At 54.5% G+C, this 23,248-nt stretch overlaps 1 protein-coding gene across 1 annotated transcript in view; it reads right to left on the bottom strand.

Annotated features, from left to right (window-relative positions):
- Positions 1-222: 222 nt before the first annotated feature.
- SYMPK (symplekin scaffold protein) overlaps positions 223-23,248 on the bottom strand; it is a gene marked incomplete at its 3' end in the record, with an annotated part of 44,505 nt that continues 21,479 nt past the window's right edge. The window contains exons 11-22 of the mRNA XM_054295359.1: positions 21,144-21,354; positions 19,197-19,347; positions 17,459-17,688; positions 15,545-15,626; positions 14,982-15,095; positions 13,593-13,740; positions 6,926-7,086; positions 4,815-4,923; positions 4,625-4,725; positions 4,441-4,531; positions 3,379-3,480; positions 223-410 (exon numbers count right to left, since the gene is read on the bottom strand). Coding sequence (XP_054151334.1) covers positions 223-410; positions 3,379-3,480; positions 4,441-4,531; positions 4,625-4,725; positions 4,815-4,923; positions 6,926-7,086; positions 13,593-13,740; positions 14,982-15,095; positions 15,545-15,626; positions 17,459-17,688; positions 19,197-19,347; positions 21,144-21,354 — 1,688 coding nt within the window. The remainder of the gene's footprint in view (positions 411-3,378; positions 3,481-4,440; positions 4,532-4,624; positions 4,726-4,814; positions 4,924-6,925; positions 7,087-13,592; positions 13,741-14,981; positions 15,096-15,544; positions 15,627-17,458; positions 17,689-19,196; positions 19,348-21,143; positions 21,355-23,248) is intronic.

The raw sequence follows: 23,248 nt of genomic DNA, 5'->3' as shown, positions 1-23,248 counted from the left end.
GGGGATTTTTGGGGTAATTTCAGGGGATTTTGGGGCCCCCAGACCTGTTTCACGATGAGCTGGGACAGGATGTTCATGACGAAACCCCCCAGGTGGGGGTACATGGTCAGGGCCTGGATCACCGTGCGCATCGGGGATGTCGGGATGAATTTTGGGGTGATTTTTGCAGGATTTTTGGGGCAATTTCAGCGGATTTTTTGGGGGATTTTGGGGCCCCCAGACCTGTTTCATGATGAGCCGGGACAGGATGTTCATGACGAAGCCGCCCAGGCGGGGGTACATGGTCAGGGCCTGGATCACCGTGCGCATCAGCAGCATGGGCAGCGGGCTCTGCTCCATCAGCTGCTGCATCACCACCGCCAGCACCTCCGAGGTGTAAACGTTGCGCTCCGCAAAGCACAGGTTGGTGGCTGCGGGGACACGGGGGATGATGGGGGGGACTGGGAGGGACTGGGGGGGACTGGGAGGGCACTGGGAGGGACTGGGAGGGACTGGGAGGCACTAAAAGGGCACTGGGAGGGCAAACGTCGCGCTCCGCAAAGCACAGGTTGGTGGCTGCGGGGACACCGGGGATGATGGGGGGGACTGGGAGGGACTGGGAGGGACTGGGAGGGACTGGGAGGCACTAAAAGGGCACTGGGAGGGCAAACGTTGCGCTCCGCAAAGCACAGGTTGGTGGCTGCGGGGACACCGGGGATGATGGGGGGGACTGGGGGGGACTGGGATAAACTGGGAGGGATTGGGGGGCACTGGGAGGGCACTGGGAGGGCAAACGTTGCGCTCCGCAAAGCACAGGTTGGTGGCTGCGGGGACACGGGGGGATGATGGGGGGCACTGGGAGGGACTGGGAGGGCACTGGGAGGCATTAAAAGAGCACTGGGATGGACTGGGACGGACTGGGATAAACTGGGAGGGATTGGGGGGCACTGGGAGGGCACTGGGAGGGACTGAAGCGGGAGTGAGAGGGCACTGGGAGGAACTGGGAGGAGCTGGGAGGGACTGGGGGGCACTGGGAGGGACTGGGGGGGCACTGGGAGGGACTGGGGGGCATTAAAAGAGCACTGGGAGGGACTGGGAGGGTCACTAAGGTGAAGCACAGGTTGGTGGCTGTGGGGACACGGGGGGCGATGGGAGGGACTGGGGGGCACTGGGAGGGACTGGGAGGGACTGGGAGGGACTGGGGGGCACTGGGGGGCATTAAAAGAGCACTGGGAGGGACTGGGACGGACTGGGATAAACTGGGAGGGATTGGGGGGCACTGGGAGGGACTGGGGGGGCACTGGAGGAACTGAGGGGCACTGGGAGGGACTGGGGGGCATTAAAAGAGCACTGGGAGGGACTGGGAGGGTCACTAAGGTGAAGCACAGGTTGGTGGCTGTGGGGACACGGGGGGCGATGGGAGGGACTGGGGGGCACTGGGAGGGACTGGGGGGGAATGGGAGGAACTGAGGGGCACTGGGGGGGAACGGGAGAGCAATGGGAGGGAGTGGGAGGGACTGAGGGAGAACTGAGAGGGACTGGACAGGGAGTGGGAAGCATCAAAAGGGCACTGGGAGGGACCAAAAGGGCATTAAAAGAACATTGGGAGGGACTGGGGGACATTAAAAGGGCACAGGGAGGAACTGGGAGGAACTGGGAGGGGAGTGGGAGGGAGTGGGAGGGAACGGGGCTCGCTGGGCGGGAGTGGGAAAGCACTGGGGTGCATTAAAAGGGCACCGGGAGGCACTGGGAGGCACTGGGGAACATCAAAAAGGCACTGGGAAGGACTGAGGGGCACTGGGAGGCACTGGAGGGGCACTAAAAGAGCACTGGGAGGGGACTGGGAGGGACTGGGGGACATTAAAAGGGAACTGGGAGGGACTGGGAGCAGAGCTGGAGGGACTGGGAGGGGACTGGGAGGGACTGGGGGACATTAAAAGGGAACTGGGAGGGACTGGGAAGGAACTGGAGTCCATGGACAGGGGTCCCATGTCCCTGTCAGCCCCAGGGATGTCCCCATGTCCCCCTGTGTGTCCCCATGTCCCCCTGGGTGTCCCCGTGTCCCCTCTGTCCCCACGTCCCCACCTTTGACGATGGATTTCATGTCGCACTTGGAGGAGTCGATGTTGTGCAGGGGTCCCTCTGTCCCTTTGGGTGTCCCCATGTCCCTGTCACCCCCTGTGTCCCTGTCACCCCCTGGGTGTCCCCGTGTCCCCTCTGGGTGTCCCCATGTCCCCACCTTTGATGATGGATTTCATGTCGCACTTGGAGGAGTCGATGTTGTGCAGGGGTCCCATGTCCCTGTCACCCCCTGTGTCCCTGTCACCCCCTGGGTGTCCCCATGTCCCCCTGGGTGTCCCCGTGTCCCCTCTGTCCCCACGTCCCCACCTTTGATGATGGATTTCATGTCGCACTTGGAGGAGTCGATGTTGTGCAGGGGTCCCTCTGTCCCTTTGGGTGTCCCCATGTCCCTGTCACCCCCTGTGTCCCTGTCACCCCCTGGGTGTCCCCGTGTCCCCTCTGGGTGTCCCCATGTCCCCACCTTTGATGATGGATTTCATGTCGCACTTGGAGGAGTCGATGTTGTGCAGGGGTCCCATGTCCCTGTCACCCCCTGTGTCCCTGTCACCCCCTGGGTGTCCCCATGTCCCCCTGGGTGTTCCCGTGTCCCCTCTGTCCCCACGTCCCCACCTTTGACGATGGATTTCATGTCGCGCTTGGAGGAGTCGATGTTGTGCAGGGGTCCCTCTGTCCCTTTGGGTGTCCCCATGTCCCTGTCACCCCCTGTGTCCCTGTCACCCCCTGGGTGTCCCCATGTCCCCTCTGTCCCCACGTCCCCACCTTTGATGATGGATTTCATGTCGCACTTGGAGCAGTCGATGTCCATGTCCCTGTCACCCCCTGTGTCCCTGTCACCCCCTGGGTGTCCCCATCTCCCCAGGGGTGTCCCCTCTGGGTGTCCCCATGTCCCCACGTCCCCACCTTTGATGATGGATTTCATGTCGCACTTGGAGCAGTCGATGTCCATGTCCCTGTCACCCCCTGGGTGTCCCTGTCACCCCCTGGGTGTCCCCATGTCCCCAGGGGTGTCCCCAGGTCCCCTGTGCCCACCTTTGATGATGGATTTCATGTCGCACTTGGAGGAGTCGATGTTGTGCAGGGGTCCCATGTCCCTGTCACCCCCTGTGTCCCTGTCACCCCCTGGGTGTCCCCATGTCCCCAGGGGTGTCCCCAGGGGTGTCCCCATGTCCCCACCTTTGATGATGGATTTCATGTCGCACTTGGAGGAGTCGATGTTGTGCAGGGGTCCCATGTCCCTGTCACCCCCTGTGTCCCTGTCACCCCCTGGGTGTCCCCATGTCCCCAGGGGTGTCCCCAGGGGTGTCCCCACGTCCCCACCTTTGATGATGGATTTCATGTCGCACTTGGAGGAGTCGATGTTGTGCAGGGCGATCAGGAGCTCCCCGGGGTTCAGGGGGGACACGGCCGAGGTGCCGTCACCTGCGGGGACACCGGGGTGACGGGGACGGGGGACAGGGACAGGGGCTGTGTCCCATTCCAAGCCTGTCCCCAAGCTGTCCCCAAACTGTCCCCTCACGGTGCTGCGTCCCACCCCAGCTGTCCCAAGGCTGTCCTATGTCCCCGAACTGTCCCCTCACCGTGCTGTGTCCCACCCCAAGCTGTCCCATGTCCCCAGGGCTGTCCCCAGGGCTGTCCCCAAACTGTCCCCAGCTGTCCCAGGGCTGTCCCATGTCCCCAGCTGTCCCCTGTCCCACCCCAAGCTGTCCCCACTGTCCCCTCACCGTGCTGCGTCCCCAGCAGGCCTGGCCCCTGTCCTCAGGCCTGTCCCCAGGGCTGTCCCATGTCCCCACATTGTCCCCAAATTGTCCCCTGCTATGCTGTGTCCCACCCCAGCTGTCCCAAACTGTCCCTAGGCTGTCCCCAAGCTGTCCCCACTGTCCCCTCACCGTGCTGCGTCCCCAGCAGGCCTGTCCCCAGGGCTGTCCCATGTCCCCAAACTGTCCCCAAACTGTCCCCACTGTCCCCTCACCGTGCTGCGTCCCCAGCAGGCCTGTCCCCAGGGCTGTCCCATGTCCCCAAACTGTCCCCAGCTGTCCCCACTGTCCCCTCACCGTGCTGCGTCCCCAGCAGGCCTGGCCCCAGGGCTGTCCCATGTCCCCAAACTGTCCCCAGCTGTCCCCACTGTCCCCTCACCGTGCTGCGTCCCCAGCAGGCCTGTCCCCAGGGCTGTCCCATGTCCCCAAACTGTCCCCAGCTGTCCCCACTGTCCCCTCACCGTGCTGCGTCCCCAGCAGGCCTGTCCCCAGGGCTGTCCCATGTCCCCAAACTGTCCCCAGCTGTCCCCACTGTCCCCTCACCGTGCTGCGTCCCCAGCAGGCCTGTCCCCAGGGCTGTCCCATGTCCCCAAACTGTCCCCAGCTGTCCCCACTGTCCCCTCACCGTGCTGCGTCCCCAGCAGGCGGTTGAACACCTCCTTGACCACGATGGGGTTGAGTTTGATGAGTTTGGGCAGCGCCTGAATCACCTCTTTCTGCACCAAAACCGCCCCGTCAGCCCGGGTGACGCCCGGTGACACCCGGGTGACACCGGGGCAGGGGACAAGGGCCACCGAAGCCACCCCCACCTTCTCCAGCCCGTTGAGGACGGGGATGAGGAACCGCACGTCCGGCAGCCGCTTGTGGTAGAGGTCGCGCACGCGCTTGACCAGCTCGGGCGAGGGCGGCACTGCGGAGGGGACAGCAATGTCACCTGTGCCACCTCTGGGTGCCACCTCTGGTGTCACCTGTGTCGCCGCCAGGCGTGCCCAGCCCCACCTTTGTCCGTCAGGCTGTGCAGGCAGCGCGTCACCAGGGTCTCGGCGCCCTTGGGGCAATTCTCCACCAGCAGCAGCAGCTCCGGGGAGTTCATCCCCATCCCGCGGATCTAAAAAAAAAAATACAAATTTTGGTCACAAAAATCAGGTTTTTTTTAAGCAGAAATGATTTAGGCAATTTTAAATAACGCTATTGAGTATAAATTGTTTAATTTTTAATTTGAATGAAGTTATTCTAATTATTGAGTATAAAGCGTTCGATGGAATTGAATAATTTTATTTAATGATTTACGTTCAGTAATTGGAATAATTTTATTGTTCGTATTCTATTGAAATAATTTTATTTAAATAATTTAATTAAATCATTTATACCCAATAATTCAAATCATTTTATTTAAATAAAATAATTGAATAATTTATACCCAATAATCGAAATAATTTTATTTAAATAATTTTATTGAAGTAAGTTTATTGAATAATTTATAGCCAATAATTGAAATAATTTTATTTAAATAATGTAGTGGAATAATTTATGCCCAATAATTTCAATAATTTTATTGAAATAATCTTATTATATTATATATGTATTGTTTATATATACTATAGCATAATACAACGATATATAACATATTTATAAATAATTACTTAGATCATATACATATATATATACGTATATATATACATATATATATATACATACACATACATCCTATATATATCTATATACACATTTTATACGTATATATATATATAATTTAACTTATATAAATATGTGCTTTCCCACAGTGCCAGTGGATGTCCCCAGTGTCCCCAAATGTCCCTCACCGGCTGCTCGATGACCTCCACAACGGTGACACCCAACTGCCCCAATTAACTGATGCCATTAATTGATAACAGGGACAGGAAAGGCGATTTCCAATGACACCAGTGGGTATCCCCACGATGCCAATGGATGTCCCCAATGTCCCCAAATGTCCCCAGGTGTCCCTCACCGGCTGCTCGATGACCTCCACATCACCTCCATGATGGCGACACCCAACTGCCCCAATTAACTGATGCCATTAATTGATAACAGGGACAGGAAAGGCGATTTCCCACGGTGCCAATGGATGTCCCCAATGTCCCCAAATGTCCCCAAGTGTCCCTCACCGGCTGCTCGATGACCTCCACATCACCTCCATGATGGCGACACCCAACTGCCCCAATTAACTGATGCCATTAATTGATAACAGGGACAGGAAAGGCGATTTCCAATGACACCAGTGGGTATCCCCACGATGCCAATGGATGTCCCCAATGTCCCCAAATGTCCCCAAGTGTCCCTCACCGGCTGCTCGATGACCTCCACATCACCTCCATGATGGCGACACCCAACTGCCCCAATTAACTGATGCCATTAACTGATAACAGGGACAGGAAAGGCGATTTCCCACGGTGCCAATGGATGTCCCCAAGGTCCCCAAATGTCCCCAGATGTCCCTCACCGGCTGCTCGATGACCTCCACATCACCTCCATGATGGCGACACCCAACTGCCCCAATTAACTGATGCCATTAATTGATAACAGGGACAGGAAAGGCGATTTCCCACGGTGCCAATGGATGTCCCCAATGTCCCCAAATGTCCCCAAGTGTCCCTCACCGGCTGCTCGATGACCTCCACATCACCTCCATGATGGTGACACCCAACTGCCCCAATTAACTGATGCCATTAATTGATAACAGGGACAGGAAAGGCGATTTCCCACGGTGCCAATGGATGTCCCCAATGTCCCCAAATGTCCCCAAGTGTCCCTCACCGGCTGCTCGATGACCTCCACATCACCTCCATGATGGTGACACCCAACTGCCCCAATTAACTGATGCCATTAACTGATAACAGGGACAGGAAAGGCGATTTCCCACGGTGCCAATGGATGTCCCCAATGTCCCCAAATGTCCCCAAGTGTCCCTCACCGGCTGCTCGATGACCTCCACATCACCTCCATGATGGCGACACCCAACTGCCCCAATTAACTGATGCCATTAATTGATAACAGGGACAGGAAAGGCGATTTCCCACGGTGCCAATGGATGTCCCCAATGTCCCCAAATGTCCCCAAGTGTCCCTCACCGGCTGCTCGATGACGCGCAGCACCGTGCGCTTGATGTCGGCGATGGCCTCGGTGTAGACGGAGGCGAGCTCGTGGATCAGCTTGTGGTTGTGGGGCAGCAGGGCCAGGTACAGGTACAGGCACTGCTTGATGGTCTCCTCCGTCCAGGGCGCCGCCACCTCTGGGGACACCAAAATGGGACACCAAAATGGGGTGAGAGTGAGCAAAAACGGGGGTTCTGTAAGCAAAAATGAGGTTTTTGTGGGTAAAAATGGGCCAGGTGCAGGTACAGGTACAGGTACAGGTACAGGTACAGGTACAGGCACTGCTTGATGGTCTCCTCCGTCCAGGGTGCCGCCACCTCTGGGGACACCAAAATGGGACACCAAAATGGGGTGAGAGTGAGCAAAAACGGGGGTTCTGTGAGCAAAAATGAGGTTTTTGTGGGTAAAAATGGGCCAGGTACAGGTACAGGTACAGGTACAGGTACAGGTACAGGCACTGCTTGATGGTCTCCTCTGTCCATGGCACTGCCACCTCTGGGGACACCAAAATGGGGCGAGAGTGACAAAAAATGGGGTTAGAGTGAGAAAAAATGGGATTAATGACCCGAAACGGGCCAGGTACAGGTACAGGAATTTCCATAGAGTACTTGCCATTTCCCACGGAATATTTCCCATTTCCCACAGAACAATTCCCATTTCCCATGGGATATTTCCCATTTCCATGGGATATTTCCCATTTCCATAGAACAATTCCCATTTCCCATAGAATATTTCCCATTTCCATGGGATATTTCCCATTTCCCACAGAATAATTCCCATTTCCATGGGATATTTCCCATTTCCCATAGAATATTTCCCATTTCCCACAGAATATTTCCCATTTCCCATGGAATATTTCCCATTTCCCATGGGATATTTCCCATTTCCCATGAGATATTTCCCATTTCCCATGGGATATTTCCCATTTCCATGGGGTATTTCCCATTTCCCATAGAATATTTCCCATTTCCCACAGAATAATTCCCATTTCCCATGGAATATTTCCCATTTCCCATGGGATATTTTCCATTTCCCATAGAATATTTCCCATTTCCCATAGAATATTTCCCATTTCCCACAGAATAATTCCCATTTCCCATGGGATATTTCCCATTTCCATGGGATATTTCCCATTTCCATAGAACAATTCCCATTTCCCATAGAATATTTCCCATTTCCATGGGATATTTCCCATTTCCCACAGAATAATTCCCATTTCCATGGGATATTTCCCATTTCCCATAGAATATTTCCCATTTCCCATGGGATATTTCCCATTTCCATGGGGTATTTCCCATTTCCCACGGAACAATTCCCATTTCCCATGGGATATTTCCCATTTCCATGGGATATTTCCCATTTCCCATAGAATATTTCCCATTTCCCACAGAATAATTCCCATTTCCCATGGAATATTTCCCATTTCCATGGGATATTTCCCATTTCCCACAGAATAATTCCCATTTCCCATGGGATATTTCCCATTTCCATGGGATATTTCCCATTTCCATGGGATATTTCCCATTTCCCATAGAATATTTCCCATTTCCATGGGGTATTTCCCATTTCCCACGGAACAATTCCCATTTCCCATGGGATATTTCCCATTTCCCATGGGATATTTCCCATTTCCCATGAGATATTTCCCATTTCCATGGGATATTTCCCATTTCCATGGGGTATTTCCCATTTCCCACGGAACAATTCCCATTTCCCATGGGATATTTCCCATTTCCCATGGGATATTTCCCATTTCCCATAGAATATTTCCCATTTCCCACAGAATAATTCCCATTTCCCATGGAATATTTCCCATTTCCATGGGATATTTCCCATTTCCCACAGAATAATTCCCATTTCCCATGGAATATTTCCAATTTCCATGGGATATTTCCCATTTCCATGGGATATTTCCCATTTCCCATAGAATATTTCCCATTTCCCATGGGATATTTCCCATTTCCATGGGATATTTCCCATTTCCCATGGGATATTTCCCATTTCCCATGAGATATTTCCCATTTCCATGGGATATTTCCCATTTCCATGGGGTATTTCCCATTTCCCACGGAACAATTCCCATTTCCCATGGGATATTTCCCATTTCCCATGGGATATTTCCCATTTCCCATAGAATATTTCCCATTTCCCACAGAATAATTCCCATTTCCCATGGAATATTTCCCATTTCCATGGGATATTTCCCATTTCCCACAGAATAATTCCCATTTCCCATGGGATATTTCCAATTTCCATGGGATATTTCCCATTTCCATGGGATATTTCCCATTTCCCATAGAATATTTCCCATTTCCCATGGGATATTTCCCATTTCCATGGGATATTTCCCATTTCCATGGGGTATTTCCCATTTCCCACGGAACAATTCCCATTTCCCATGGGATATTTCCCATTTCCATGGGATATTTCCCATTTCCCATAGAATATTTCCCATTTCCCACAGAATAATTCCCATTTCCCATGGAATATTTCCCATTTCCATGGGATATTTCCCATTTCCCACAGAATAATTCCCATTTCCCATGGGATATTTCCCATTTCCATGGGATATTTCCCATTTCCATGGGATATTTCCCATTTCCCATAGAATATTTCCCATTTCCCATGGGATATTTCCCATTTCCATGGGGTATTTCCCATTTCCCACGGAACAATTCCCATTTCCCATGGGATATTTCCCATTTCCCATGAGATATTTCCCATTTCCATGGGATATTTCCCATTTCCATGGGGTATTTCCCATTTCCCACGGAACAATTCCCATTTCCCATGGGATATTTCCCATTTCCCATGGGATATTTCCCATTTCCCATAGAATATTTCCCATTTCCCACAGAATAATTCCCATTTCCCATGGAATATTTCCCATTTCCATGGGATATTTCCCATTTCCCACAGAATAATTCCCATTTCCCATGGAATATTTCCAATTTCCATGGGATATTTCCCATTTCCATGGGATATTTCCCATTTCCCATAGAATATTTCCCATTTCCCATGGGATATTTCCCATTTCCATGGGATATTTCCCATTTCCATGGGGTATTTCCCATTTCCCACGGAACAATTCCCATTTCCCATGGGATATTTCCCATTTCCCATGGGATATTTCCCATTTCCCATAGAATATTTCCCATTTCCCACAGAATAATTCCCATTTCCCATGGAATATTTCCCATTTCCATGGGGTATTTCCCATTTCCCACAGAACAATTCCTATTTCCCATGGGATATTTCCCATTTCCATGGGATATTTCCCATTTCCATGGGATATTTCCCATTCCCATGGGATATTTCCCATTTCCCATAGAATATTTCCCATTTCCCACAGAATAATTCCCATTTCCCATGGAATATTTCCCATTTCCATGGGATATTTCCCATTTCCCACAGAATAATTCCCATTTCCCATGGAATATTTCCCATTTCCCATGGGATATTTCCCATTTCCCATAGAATATTTCCCATTTCCCATGGAATATTTCCCATTTCCCATGGGATATTTTCCATTTCCCATAGAATATTTCCCATTTCCCATAGAATATTTCCCATTTCCCACAGAATAATTCCCATTTCCCATGGGATATTTCCCATTTCCATGGGATATTTCCCATTTCCATAGAACAATTCCCATTTCCCATAGAATATTTCCCATTTCCATGGGATATTTCCCATTTCCCACAGAATAATTCCCATTTCCATGGGATATTTCCCATTTCCCATAGAATATTTCCCATTTCCCATGGGATATTTCCCATTTCCATGGGGTATTTCCCATTTCCCACGGAACAATTCCCATTTCCCATGGGATATTTCCCATTTCCATGGGATATTTCCCATTTCCCATAGAATATTTCCCATTTCCCACAGAATAATTCCCATTTCCCATGGAATATTTCCCATTTCCATGGGATATTTCCCATTTCCCACAGAATAATTCCCATTTCCCATGGGATATTTCCCATTTCCATGGGATATTTCCCATTTCCCATAGAATATTTCCCATTTCCATGGGGTATTTCCCATTTCCCACGGAACAATTCCCATTTCCCATGGGATATTTCCCATTTCCCATGGGATATTTCCCATTTCCCATGAGATATTTCCCATTTCCATGGGATATTTCCCATTTCCATGGGGTATTTCCCATTTCCCACGGAACAATTCCCATTTCCCATGGGATATTTCCCATTTCCCATGGGATATTTCCCATTTCCCATAGAATATTTCCCATTTCCCACAGAATAATTCCCATTTCCCATGGAATATTTCCCATTTCCATGGGATATTTCCCATTTCCCACAGAATAATTCCCATTTCCCATGGAATATTTCCAATTTCCATGGGATATTTCCCATTTCCATGGGATATTTCCCATTTCCCATAGAATATTTCCCATTTCCCATGGGATATTTCCCATTTCCATGGGATATTTCCCATTTCCCATGGGATATTTCCCATTTCCCATGAGATATTTCCCATTTCCATGGGATATTTCCCATTTCCATGGGGTATTTCCCATTTCCCACGGAACAATTCCCATTTCCCATGGGATATTTCCCATTTCCCATGGGATATTTCCCATTTCCCATAGAATATTTCCCATTTCCCACAGAATAATTCCCATTTCCCATGGAATATTTCCCATTTCCATGGGATATTTCCCATTTCCCACAGAATAATTCCCATTTCCCATGGGATATTTCCAATTTCCATGGGATATTTCCCATTTCCATGGGATATTTCCCATTTCCCATAGAATATTTCCCATTTCCCATGGGATATTTCCCATTTCCATGGGATATTTCCCATTTCCATGGGGTATTTCCCATTTCCCACGGAACAATTCCCATTTCCCATGGGATATTTCCCATTTCCATGGGATATTTCCCATTTCCCATAGAATATTTCCCATTTCCCACAGAATAATTCCCATTTCCCATGGAATATTTCCCATTTCCATGGGATATTTCCCATTTCCCACAGAATAATTCCCATTTCCCATGGGATATTTCCCATTTCCATGGGATATTTCCCATTTCCATGGGATATTTCCCATTTCCCATAGAATATTTCCCATTTCCCATGGGATATTTCCCATTTCCATGGGGTATTTCCCATTTCCCACGGAACAATTCCCATTTCCCATGGGATATTTCCCATTTCCCATGAGATATTTCCCATTTCCATGGGATATTTCCCATTTCCATGGGGTATTTCCCATTTCCCACGGAACAATTCCCATTTCCCATGGGATATTTCCCATTTCCCATGGGATATTTCCCATTTCCCATAGAATATTTCCCATTTCCCACAGAATAATTCCCATTTCCCATGGAATATTTCCCATTTCCATGGGATATTTCCCATTTCCCACAGAATAATTCCCATTTCCCATGGAATATTTCCAATTTCCATGGGATATTTCCCATTTCCATGGGATATTTCCCATTTCCCATAGAATATTTCCCATTTCCCATGGGATATTTCCCATTTCCATGGGATATTTCCCATTTCCATGGGGTATTTCCCATTTCCCACGGAACAATTCCCATTTCCCATGGGATATTTCCCATTTCCCATGGGATATTTCCCATTTCCCATAGAATATTTCCCATTTCCCACAGAATAATTCCCATTTCCCATGGAATATTTCCCATTTCCATGGGGTATTTCCCATTTCCCACAGAACAATTCCTATTTCCCATGGGATATTTCCCATTTCCATGGGATATTTCCCATTTCCATGGGATATTTCCCATTCCCATGGGATATTTCCCATTTCCCATAGAATATTTCCCATTTCCCACAGAATAATTCCCATTTCCCATGGAATATTTCCCATTTCCATGGGATATTTCCCATTTCCCACAGAATAATTCCCATTTCCCATGGAATATTTCCCATTTCCCATGGGATATTTCCCATTTCCCATAGAATATTTCCCATTTCCCACAGAATAATTCCCATTTCCCATGGAATATTTCCCATTTCCATGGGATATTTCCCATTTCCCACAGAATAATTCCCATTTCCCATGGAATATTTCCCATTTCCATGGGATATTTCCCATTTCCATGGGATATTTCCCATTTCCCATGGGATATTTCCCATTTCCATGGGATATTTCCCATTTCCATGGGGTATTTCCCATTTCCCACGGAACAATTCCCATTTCCCATGGGATATTTCCCATTTCCCATGGGATATTTCCCATTTCCCATAGAATATTTCCCATTTCCCACAGAATAATTCCCATTTCCCATGGAATATTTCCCATTTCCATGGGATATTTCCCATTTCCCACAGAATAATTCCCATTTCCCATGGAATATTTCCCATTTCCATGGGATATTTCCCATTTCCATGGGATATTTCCCATTTCCCATGGAATATTTCCCATTTCCCATGGGATATTTCCCATTTTCCATGGGGTATTTCCCATTTCCATGGGATATTTCCCATTTCCATAGAATATTTCCCATTTCCCATGGAATATTTCCCATTTCCCATGGGATATTTCCCATTCCCATGGGATATTTCCCATTTCCATGGGATATTTCCCACTCCCACGGAACATTTTGGGATTCCCATGGAAAATTCGGGAATCCCGGGCGCTCACCTGTGTCCTTGTCGGCGCCGAAGAGCACGGAGGGGGGGTTGGGGTGCACCAGGAGCTGCAGGTAATTGAGGGCGAACTTCTCCACGTACTCGCGGAGCTGCTCCTTCTCGTACATGCGCTTGATGAACTGCAGTGCCTGCTGCCGCACCTGGGGACACACCTGTGTCACACCTGTGTCACCTGTGTGTGCCACCTGGGACACCCCTGTGTGCCACCTGCTCCTTCTCGTGCATGCGCTTGATGAACTGCAGCACCTGCTGCCGCACCTGGGGACACACCTGTGTCACCTGGGCACACCTGTGTGTGCCACCTGTGCCAGCTGTGCCACCCCTGTGCCACCTGGGACACCCCTGTGTGCCACCTGCTCCTTCTCGTGCATGCGCTTGATGAACTGCAGCGCCTGCTGCCGCACCTGGGGACACACCTGTGTCACACCTGTGTCACCTGTGTGTGCCACCTGGGACACCTGGGACACCCCTGTGTGCCACCTGCTCCTTCTCGTGCATGCGCTTGATGAACTGCAGCGCCTGCTGCCGCACCTGGGGACACACCTGTGTCACCTGGGCACACCTGTGTGTCACCTGTGTGTGTCACCTGGGACACCTGGGACACCCCTGTGTGCCACCTGCTCCTTCTCGTACAAGCGCTTGATGAACTGCAGCGCCTGCTGCCGCACCTGGGGACACACCTGTGTCACCTGGGCACACCTGTGTGTCACCTGTGTGTGCCACCTGGGACACCTGGGACACCCCTGTGTGCCACCTGCTCCTTCTCGTACAAGCGCTTGATGAACTGCAGCGCCTGCTGCCACACCTGGGGACACACCTGTGTCACACCTGTGTCACCTGTGTGTCACCTGTGTGTGCCACCTGGGACACCTGGGACACCCCTCTGCGCCACCTGCTCCTTCTCGTACATGCGCTTGATGAACTGCAGCGCCTGCTGCCGCACCTGGGGACACACCTGTGTCACACCTGTGTCACCTGTGTGTGCCACCTGGGACACCTGGGACACCCCTGTGTGCCACCTGCTCCTTCTCGTGCATGCGCTTGATGAACTGCAGCGCCTGCTGCCGCACCTGGGGACACACCTGTGTCACCTGGGCACACCTGTGTCACCTGTGTGTGCCACCTCTACCACCTGTGCTACCTGTGTCACCTGAGTCACCCAGACCCTCCAAAACCCCCTTGGCACCTCCAAAAGTCCCTTGGAACCCCCAAACCTCCCCAAAATCCCCCCGAAACCCCCCTCAGGTGTCCCCAATGTCCCCAGGTGTCCCCAGGTGTGCCCACCTTGTCCTTCTCGTGCGAGCTGAGGTCCAGCAGCACGTGCAGGTACTGGAACTGCCCCAATGTCCCCATTGTCCCCAGGTGTGCCAGGTGTGCCCACCTTGTCCTTCTCGTGCGAGCTGAGGTCCAGCAGCACGTGCAGGTACTGGAACTGCCGCGACGGCCGTTTGAAGATCAGGTCCCTCAGGGTGGACATGCCCAGGTAGGTGCGGCTCTGAGGGGACACAGGTGGCACCTCTGGGTGGCACCCCCGGGTGTCTCCAGGTGTCACCTCCCCACGTCATCTCCAAGTGTCACCTCGCCCTTGTCAACTCCACGTGTCTCCAGGCGTCACCTCCAGGTGGCACCTCCAGGTGGCACCTCCACCTCCCCGCCTGGCGTCACCTCCAGGTGTCATCTCCAGGTGTCACCTCTCCCTTGTCACCTCCATGTGCCCACCTGGTGTCACCTCCAGGTGTCACCTCCCCATGCCCACCTGGTGTCACCCCCATGTGCCACCTCCAGGTGTCACCTCCCCACCCACCCTGGCTGTGTCACCTTTGTGCGCCACCTCCATGTGTCCCCTCCCGGTGTCCCCCTGATGTCCCCAGGTGTCCCCCCAATGTCCCCAGGTGTCCCCCTGATGTCCCCCTGATGCCCCCAGGTGTCCCCAGGTGTCCCCACCTCGTCCTCGCAGTATTTCCGGATCACCTCCAGGGCGCTCTCGGTGATGAGCGGCGCCTCCAGCACCACCTTGGTGAAGATCCTGGGTGGGGACAGGGACAGCGCCGGTGTCACCAACCCAATCTTGGTGTCCCCATCCCAACGGCACAAATCCAACTCTGGTGTGTCCCCAACCCAACCCTGGTGGCACCAACCCAACCCTGGTGTCCCCATCCCAATGGCACCAACCCAACCGTGGTGTCCCCAACCCAACCGTGGTGTCCCCAACCCAACCCTGGTGTCCCCAGCCCAACCATGGTGTCCATACCCATCTTTCTGGTTGGGTTTCTCCTGCAGCCCGGCCAGCAGCCCCATCAGGCACTTGTCGTAGCGCTCCAGGCCACAACCCTGGTGTCCCCAACCCATCCTTGGTGTCCCCAACCCAACCATGGTGTCCCCAACCCATCCTTGGTGTCCCCAACCCAACCGTGGTGTCCCCAACCCAACCCTGGTGTCCCCAACCCAACCGTGGTGTCCCCAACCCATCCTTGGTGTCCCCAACCCAACCGTGGTGTCCCCAACCCAACCGTGGTGTCCCCAACCCAACCCTGGTGTCCCCAACCCATCCTTGGTGTCCCCAACCCAACCGTGGTGTCCATACCCATCTTTCTGGTCGGGTTTCTCCTGCAGCCCGGCCAGCACCCCCATCAGGCACTCGTCGTAGCGCTCCAGGCCACCAACCCTGGTGTCCCCAACCCAACCCTGGTGTCCCCAACCCAACCGTGGTGTCCCTGGCTCAACCCTGGTGTCCATACCCGTCCTTCTGGTCGGGTTTCTCCTGCAGCCCGGCCAGCAGCCCGATCAGGCACTCGTCGTAGCGCTCCAGGCCACCAACCTTGGTGTCCCCAACCCATCTTTGGTGTCCCCAACCCAACCTTGGTGTCCCCAACCCAACCCTGGTGTCCCCAACCCAACCGTGGTGTCCCCAACCCAACCCTGGTGTCCCCAACCCAACCCTGGTGTCCCCAACCCATCCTTGGTGTCCCCAACCCAACCGTGGTGTCCATACCCGTCTTTCTGGTTGGGTTTCTCCTGCAGCCCAGCCAGCAGCCCCATCAGGCACTCGTCGTAGCGCTCCAGGCCACCAACCCTGGTGTCCCCAACCCATCCTTGGTGTCCCCAACCCAACCGTGGTGTCCCCAACCATGGTGTCCTCAACCCAACCCTAGTGTCCCCAGCCCAACCCTGGTGTCCATACCCGTCCTTCTGGTCGGGTTTCTCCTGCAGCCCGGCCAGCAGCCCCATCAGGCACTCGTCGTAGCGCTCCAGGCCACCAACCTTGGTGTCCCCAACCCATCTTTGGTGTCCCCAACCCAACCTTGGTGTCCCCAACCCAACCGTGGTGTCCCCAACCCAACCCTGGTGTCCCCGGCTCAACCCTGGTGTCCATACCCGTCCTTCTGGTCGGGTTTCTCCTGCAGCCCGGCCAGCAGCCCGATCAGGCACTCGTCGTAGCGCTCCAGGCCACCAACCCTGGTGTCCCCAACCCATCCTTGGTGTCCCCAACCCAACCGTGGTGTCCCCAACCGTGGTGTCCCCAACCCAACCGTGGTGTCCCCAACCCAACCCTGGTGTCCCTGGCTCAACCCTGGTGTCCATACCCATCTTTCTGGTCGGGTTTCTCCTGCAGCCCGGCCAGCAGCCCGATCAGGCACTCGTCGTAGCGCTCGAGGCCACCAACCTTGGTGTCCCCAACCCAACCGTGGTGTCCCCAACCCAACCCTGGTGTCCCCAACCCAACCGTGGTGTCCCCAACCCAACCTTGGTGTCCCCAACCCAACCTTGGTGTCCCCAACCCATCCTTGGTGTCCCCAACCCAACCGTGGTGTCCCCAACCCAACCCTGGTGTCCCTGGCTCAACCCTGGTGTCCATACCCATCTTTCTGGTCGGGTTTCTCCTGCAGCCCGGCCAGCAGCCCGATCAGGCACTCGTCGTAGCGCTCCAGGCCGCCGCCGCGCGCCAGGTGCGCGTTGTACTCCTGGAAGAGCCACGCGAACGCCAGGTCCAGGCGGCCCCGCACGTCGTCCAGGATGAAGGAGAGCACCTCGCCCTTGAGGGGCACCTCGAACTGCGTCACCAGCGAGGCCAGGATCTTCACTCGGGCCTGGGACGACACACGGGGGTCACTCGGTGGTCATTTGAACGGTCACTCAATGGTTACTCAAGGGTTACTCAAGGGTTACTCAAGGGTTTAGTCAATGGTCACTCAAGGGTCACTCAATGGTCACTGGAGCTGCGTCACCAGCGAGGCCAGGATCTTCACTCGGGCCTGGGAGGACACTCAGTGGTCATTCCATGGTCATTTGAATGGTCACTCAATGGTCACTCAATGGTTACTCAAGGGTTACTCAAGGGTTTAGTCAACGGTCAATCAAGGGTCACTCAATGGTCACTGGAGCTGCGTCACCAGCGAGGCCACGATCTTCACTCGGGCCTGGGAGGACACTCAGTGGTCATTCCATGGTCATTTAATGGTCATTTGAATGGTCACTCAAGGGATTAGTCAAGGGTCATTGGAACTGCGTCACCAGCGAGGCCAGGATCTTCACTCCGGACACCCAGTGGTCATTCCATGGTCAGTCAGTGGTCATTCAATGGTTACTCAAGGGTTACTCAAGGGTTTAGTCAATGGTCACTCAAGGGTCACTCAATGGTCACTGAACTGCATCACCAGCGAGGCCAGGATCTTCACTCGGGCCTGGGGGGGCACTCAATGGTCACTCAGTGGTCACTCAGTGGTCACTCTATGGTCATTCCATGGTCACGCAATGGTTACTCAGGGATTAGTCAAGTATCACTCAATGGTCACTCAATGGTCACTCAATGGTCACTCAAAGGGTACTCAATGGTCACTCAAGGGTTCCTTGGGGGCATTTCCAGGGGAATTCTGGGTGTATCCCAGGTGTGCCCAGGTGTGCTCTGGGTGTGTCCAGGTATGTCCCAAATGCGCCCAGGTGTGCCCAGGTGTCCCCAGCTATGCCCAGCTGTACCCAGGTGTATCCCAGGTGTCTCTCAGCTGTACCCAGGTGTACCCAGCTGTGTCCAGGTGCACCCAGGTGTGTCCCAAATGTGCCCAGGTGTCCCCAGCTATGCCCAGCTGTATCCCAGGGTTACCCCAGATGCGCCCACGTGTCCCCAGCTGTATCCCAGGTGTGCCCAGGTGCACCCAGGTGTGTCCCAAATGTGCCCAGCTGTACCCAGGTGTATCCCAGCTGTATCCTAGGTGTGCCCAGGTGCACCCAGGTGTGTCCCAAATGTGCCCAGGTGTCCCCAGCTACACCCAGGTGTATCCCTGGATTATCCCAGCTGTGCCCAGGTGTCCCCAGCTGTATCCCAGGTGTGCCCAGGTGCACCCAGATGCATCCCAAATGTGCCCAGCTGTACCCAGGGTTATCCCAGCTATGCCCAGCTGTATCCCTGGGTTATCCCAGGTGTACCCAGGTGTGCCCAGCTGTACCTCAGGTGTGCCCAGGTGCACCCAGATGCGTCCCAAATGTGCCCAGCTGTACCCAGGGTTATCCCAGCTATGCCCAGCTGTATCCCTGGGTTATCCCAGGTGTACCCAGGTGTGCCCAGCTGTACCTCAGGTGTGCCCAGGTGTGCAGCACCTACCTGTGCGGCCCCGCTGGCGGCCACGGCCCTCTCGGAGCGCAGGATGCGGCGCACGGCGCCGAGCTTCAGCTTCTCCACCTGCACCTCGCTGAGCGGCTTCAGCACGTCGCTGAGGCGGAACACCTTCTTACGGCCCCCGGCGCCCGCCAGCCTGAGCGGGGCAGCACCGGGGTCAGCCAGGGGTCAGTGGGGTCATCGGGGTCATCCAGGGGAATGGGGTCAGCGGGGTCATTGGGGTCATCCAGGGGAATGGGGTCAGTGGGGTCATCCAGGGGAATGGGGTCATTGGGATCATCAGGGTCATCCAGGGGAATGGGGTCATTGGGGTCAGTGGGGTCATCTGGAGGAATGGGGTCATTGGGGTCATCCAGGGGAACGGGGTCATCGGGATCGGGGTCATCCGGGGCAACGGGGTCATCGGGATCGGGGTCATCCAGGGGAATGGGATCACGAACGGGAATGGGATCATCCAGGGCATTGGGATCCTCGGCGTCATCCAGGAGATTGGGATCATCCAAGGGATTGGGATCATCCAGGGGAACACTGGGGGTCATTGGGGTCATCCGGGGCAATGGGGTCATCCGGGGCAATGGGGTCATCGGGATCGGGGTCATCCATGGAAAACGGGGTCATTGGGATCGGGGTCATCCGGGGCAATGGGGTTTTCGGGATCGGGGTCATCCAGGGGAACATTGGGGTCATCAGGATCATCCATGGGAATGGGACTGGGATCATCCAAGGGAATGGGGTCATCCAGGGCAATGGGATCAGGATCATCCACAGGAATGGGATCATCCACGGGAATGGGATCACCGGGGTCATCGGGATGGGGATCATCCAGGGGAATGGGATCACGAACGGGAATGGGATCATCCAGGGCATTGGGATCCTCGGCGTCATCCAGGAGATTGGGATCATCCAAGGGATTGGGATCATCCAGGGGAACGCTGGGGGTCATTGGGGTCATCCGGGGCAATGGGGTCATCCGGGGCAATGGGGTCATCGGGATCGGGGTCATCCATGGAAAACGGGGTCATTGGGATCGGGGTCATCCGGGGCAATGGGGTTTTCGGGATCGGGGTCATCCAGGGGAACATTGGGGTCATCAGGATCATCCATGGGAATGGGATAGGGATCATCCAAGGGAATGGGGTCATCCAGGGCAATGGGATCAGGATCATCCACAGGAATGGGATCATCCACGGGAATGGGATCACCGGGGTCATCGGGATGGGGATCATCCAGGGGAATGGGATCACGAACGGGAATGGGATCATCCAGGGCATTGGGATCCTCGGCGTCATCCAGGAGAATGGGATCATCCAAGGGATTGGGATCATCCAGGGGAACACTGGGGTCATCCAGGGGAACACTGGGGGTCATTGGGGTCATCTGGGGCAATGGGGTCATCGGGATCGGGGTCATCCATGGAAAACGGGGTCATCGGGATCGGGATCATCCACGGAAAACGGGGTCATTGGGATCGGGGTCATCCAGGGGAACGGGGTCATTGGGATCATCCAGGGGAACACTGGGGTCATCCAGGGGAACACTGGGGGTCATTGGGGTCATCCGGGGCAATGGGGTCATCGGGATCGGGGTCATCCATGGAAAACGGGGTCATCGGGATCGGGGTCATCCATGGAAAACGGGGTCATTGGGATCATCCAGGGGAACACTGGGGGTCATCGGGGTCATCCGGGGGAACACTGGGGTCATTGGGGTCATCTGGGGGAACGGGGTCTTTGGGATTGGGGTCATCCAGGGGAGCACTGGGGGTCATCGGGGTGACCCAGGGCAATGGGGTCATCGGGATCAGGGTCATCCAGGGAAACACTGGGGTCATCCAGGAGAACACTGGAGTCATCGGGGTCATCTGGGGGAAATGGGGTCATCGGGACCATCCAGAGGAACATCTGGCGTCACGGTGGCCACGGTGGCACTGACCGTGGCTGCGTGGCCGGCATGATGGGCTCGGGCCGGCGCTTGGCCTGGGGGGTCTCGTCGGGCAGCCCCGGCGCGGAGCCGTGCGCGCCCAGCACGGCGATGGCCTGGCCCTGGCCCAGCGCCGACAGGCGCCGCTTGATCACCACCGCGTCCGGCTTGGCCACCTTCTCCTCCTTGGGCTCCTCCCGCAGCAGCTTCGTCTGCTCCACGCCTGGAACATGGTGGGGATGGTCAGAATCGGGGCGGGAACGGGGAAATTGGGGTGGGGACGGGGAAATTGGGGTGGGGATGGGGAAATTGGGGTGGGGACGGGGAAACTGGGGTGGGGATGGGGAAATTGGGGTGGGGACGGGGAAATTGGGGTGGGGATGGGGAAATTGGGGTGGGGATGGTCAGAATCGGGGCGGGAACGGGGAAATTGGGGTGGGGACGGGGAAATTGGGGTGGGGACGGGGAAACTGGGATGGGGACGGGGAAATTGGGGTGGGGATGGGGAAATTGGGGTGGGGACAGGGAAATTGGGGTGGGGATGGGGAAATTGGGGTGGGGACGGGGAAATTGGGGTGGGGATGGGGAAATTGGGGTGGGGATGGGGAAATTGGGGTGGGGACGGGGAAATTGGGGTGGGGAACGGAGAAATTGGGGTGGGGATGGGGAAATTGGGGTGGGGATGGGGAAATTGGGGTGGGGACGGGGAAATTGGGGTGGGGAACGGAGAAATTGGGGTGGGGATGGGGAAATTGGGGTGGGGATGGGGAAATTGGGGTGGGGATGGTCAGAATGGGGTGGGGATGGGGAAACTGGGGTGGGGATGGGGAAATTGGGGTGGGGATGGTGGGAATGGGGTGGGGATGGGGAAATTGGGGTGGGGATGGTCAGAATGGGGTGGGGATGGTCAGAATCGGGGCGGGAACGGGGAAATTGGGGTGGGGATGGGGAAATTGGGGTGGGGAACGGGGAAATTGGGGTGGGGATGGTGGGAATGGGGTGGGGACGGGGAAATTGGGGTGGGGATGGGGAAACTGGGGTGGGGATGGTCCGAATGGGGTGGGGATGGGGAAATTGGGGTGGGGATGGTGGGAATGGGGTGGGGATGGGGAAATTGGGGTGGGGATGGGGAAATTGGGGTGGGGACGGGAAAACTGGGGTGGGGATGGTCAGAATGGGGTGGGGATGGGGAAATTGGGGTGGGGATGGGGAAATTGGGGTGGGGACGGGGAAATTGGGGTGGGGATGGGGAAACTGGGGTGGGGATGGTCCGAATGGGGTGGGGATGGGGAAACTGGGGTGGGGATGGGGAAACTGGGGTGGGGATGGGGAAATTGGGGTGGGGATGGGGAAACTGGGGTGGGGATGGTGGGAATGGGGTGGGGATGGGGAAATTGGGGTGGGGATGGTGGGAATGGGGTGGGGACGGGGAAATTGGGGTGGGGATGGGGAAACTGGGGTGGGGATGGTCCGAATGGGGTGGGGATGGGGAAATTGGGGTGGGGATGGTGGGAATGGGGTGGGGATGGGGAAATTGGGTAGGGACGGTCAGAATGGGTTGGTGGCACCAACCCAATCTGGTGTCCCCATCCCAATCTGGTGTCCCCATTCCAACAGCATGGAGGGGGTCAAAATGGGAAGGGAATGGTCAAAATGGGTGGGAATGGTCAGAATGGGGTGGGGATGGGGTGGGAATGGTGAAATTGGCGGGGGGAGTGGTGAAATTGGGGTGGGAACAGTCAAAATGAGGTGGGAATGGTCAAACTGGGGTGGGGTTGGTCAAGCTGGGGTGCGAATGGGGTGGGAATGGTCAAAATGGGGTTGGAACGGGGTGGGGGTTCGGGGACTGTGGGTGGCCACCAGGACAATGCTTGGGCCACTCACAAACTCACGGGGGGCAGGTAAAACCCAACAAGACTTCTCCAACCTGGGTTAGAATTGCACTCAAATCTCCCCAAATCCACGTCCCAGCCTTGGATTCCTCCCAAATCCTCACTCCACCCCAATTTCTGCCCCTCCATGGAGCCAAAACCCCAAATTCCCCCAATCAGATGAACCCCAAAACCCAACCGACCTCACCCAACCTCCCACGAATCCCACCCCGATCCCAATTTCCC

This window comes from Melozone crissalis, unplaced genomic scaffold (assembly GCF_028551555.1).
Source record: "Melozone crissalis strain CALT ecotype California unplaced genomic scaffold, PUWL_Pcris_2 ptg000652l_1, whole genome shotgun sequence".
Taxonomy (NCBI): domain Eukaryota; kingdom Metazoa; phylum Chordata; class Aves; order Passeriformes; family Passerellidae; genus Melozone; species Melozone crissalis.
The sequence above is the reverse complement of the archived record's forward strand: the minus strand, read 5'-3'. Positions and strand labels throughout refer to the sequence as shown.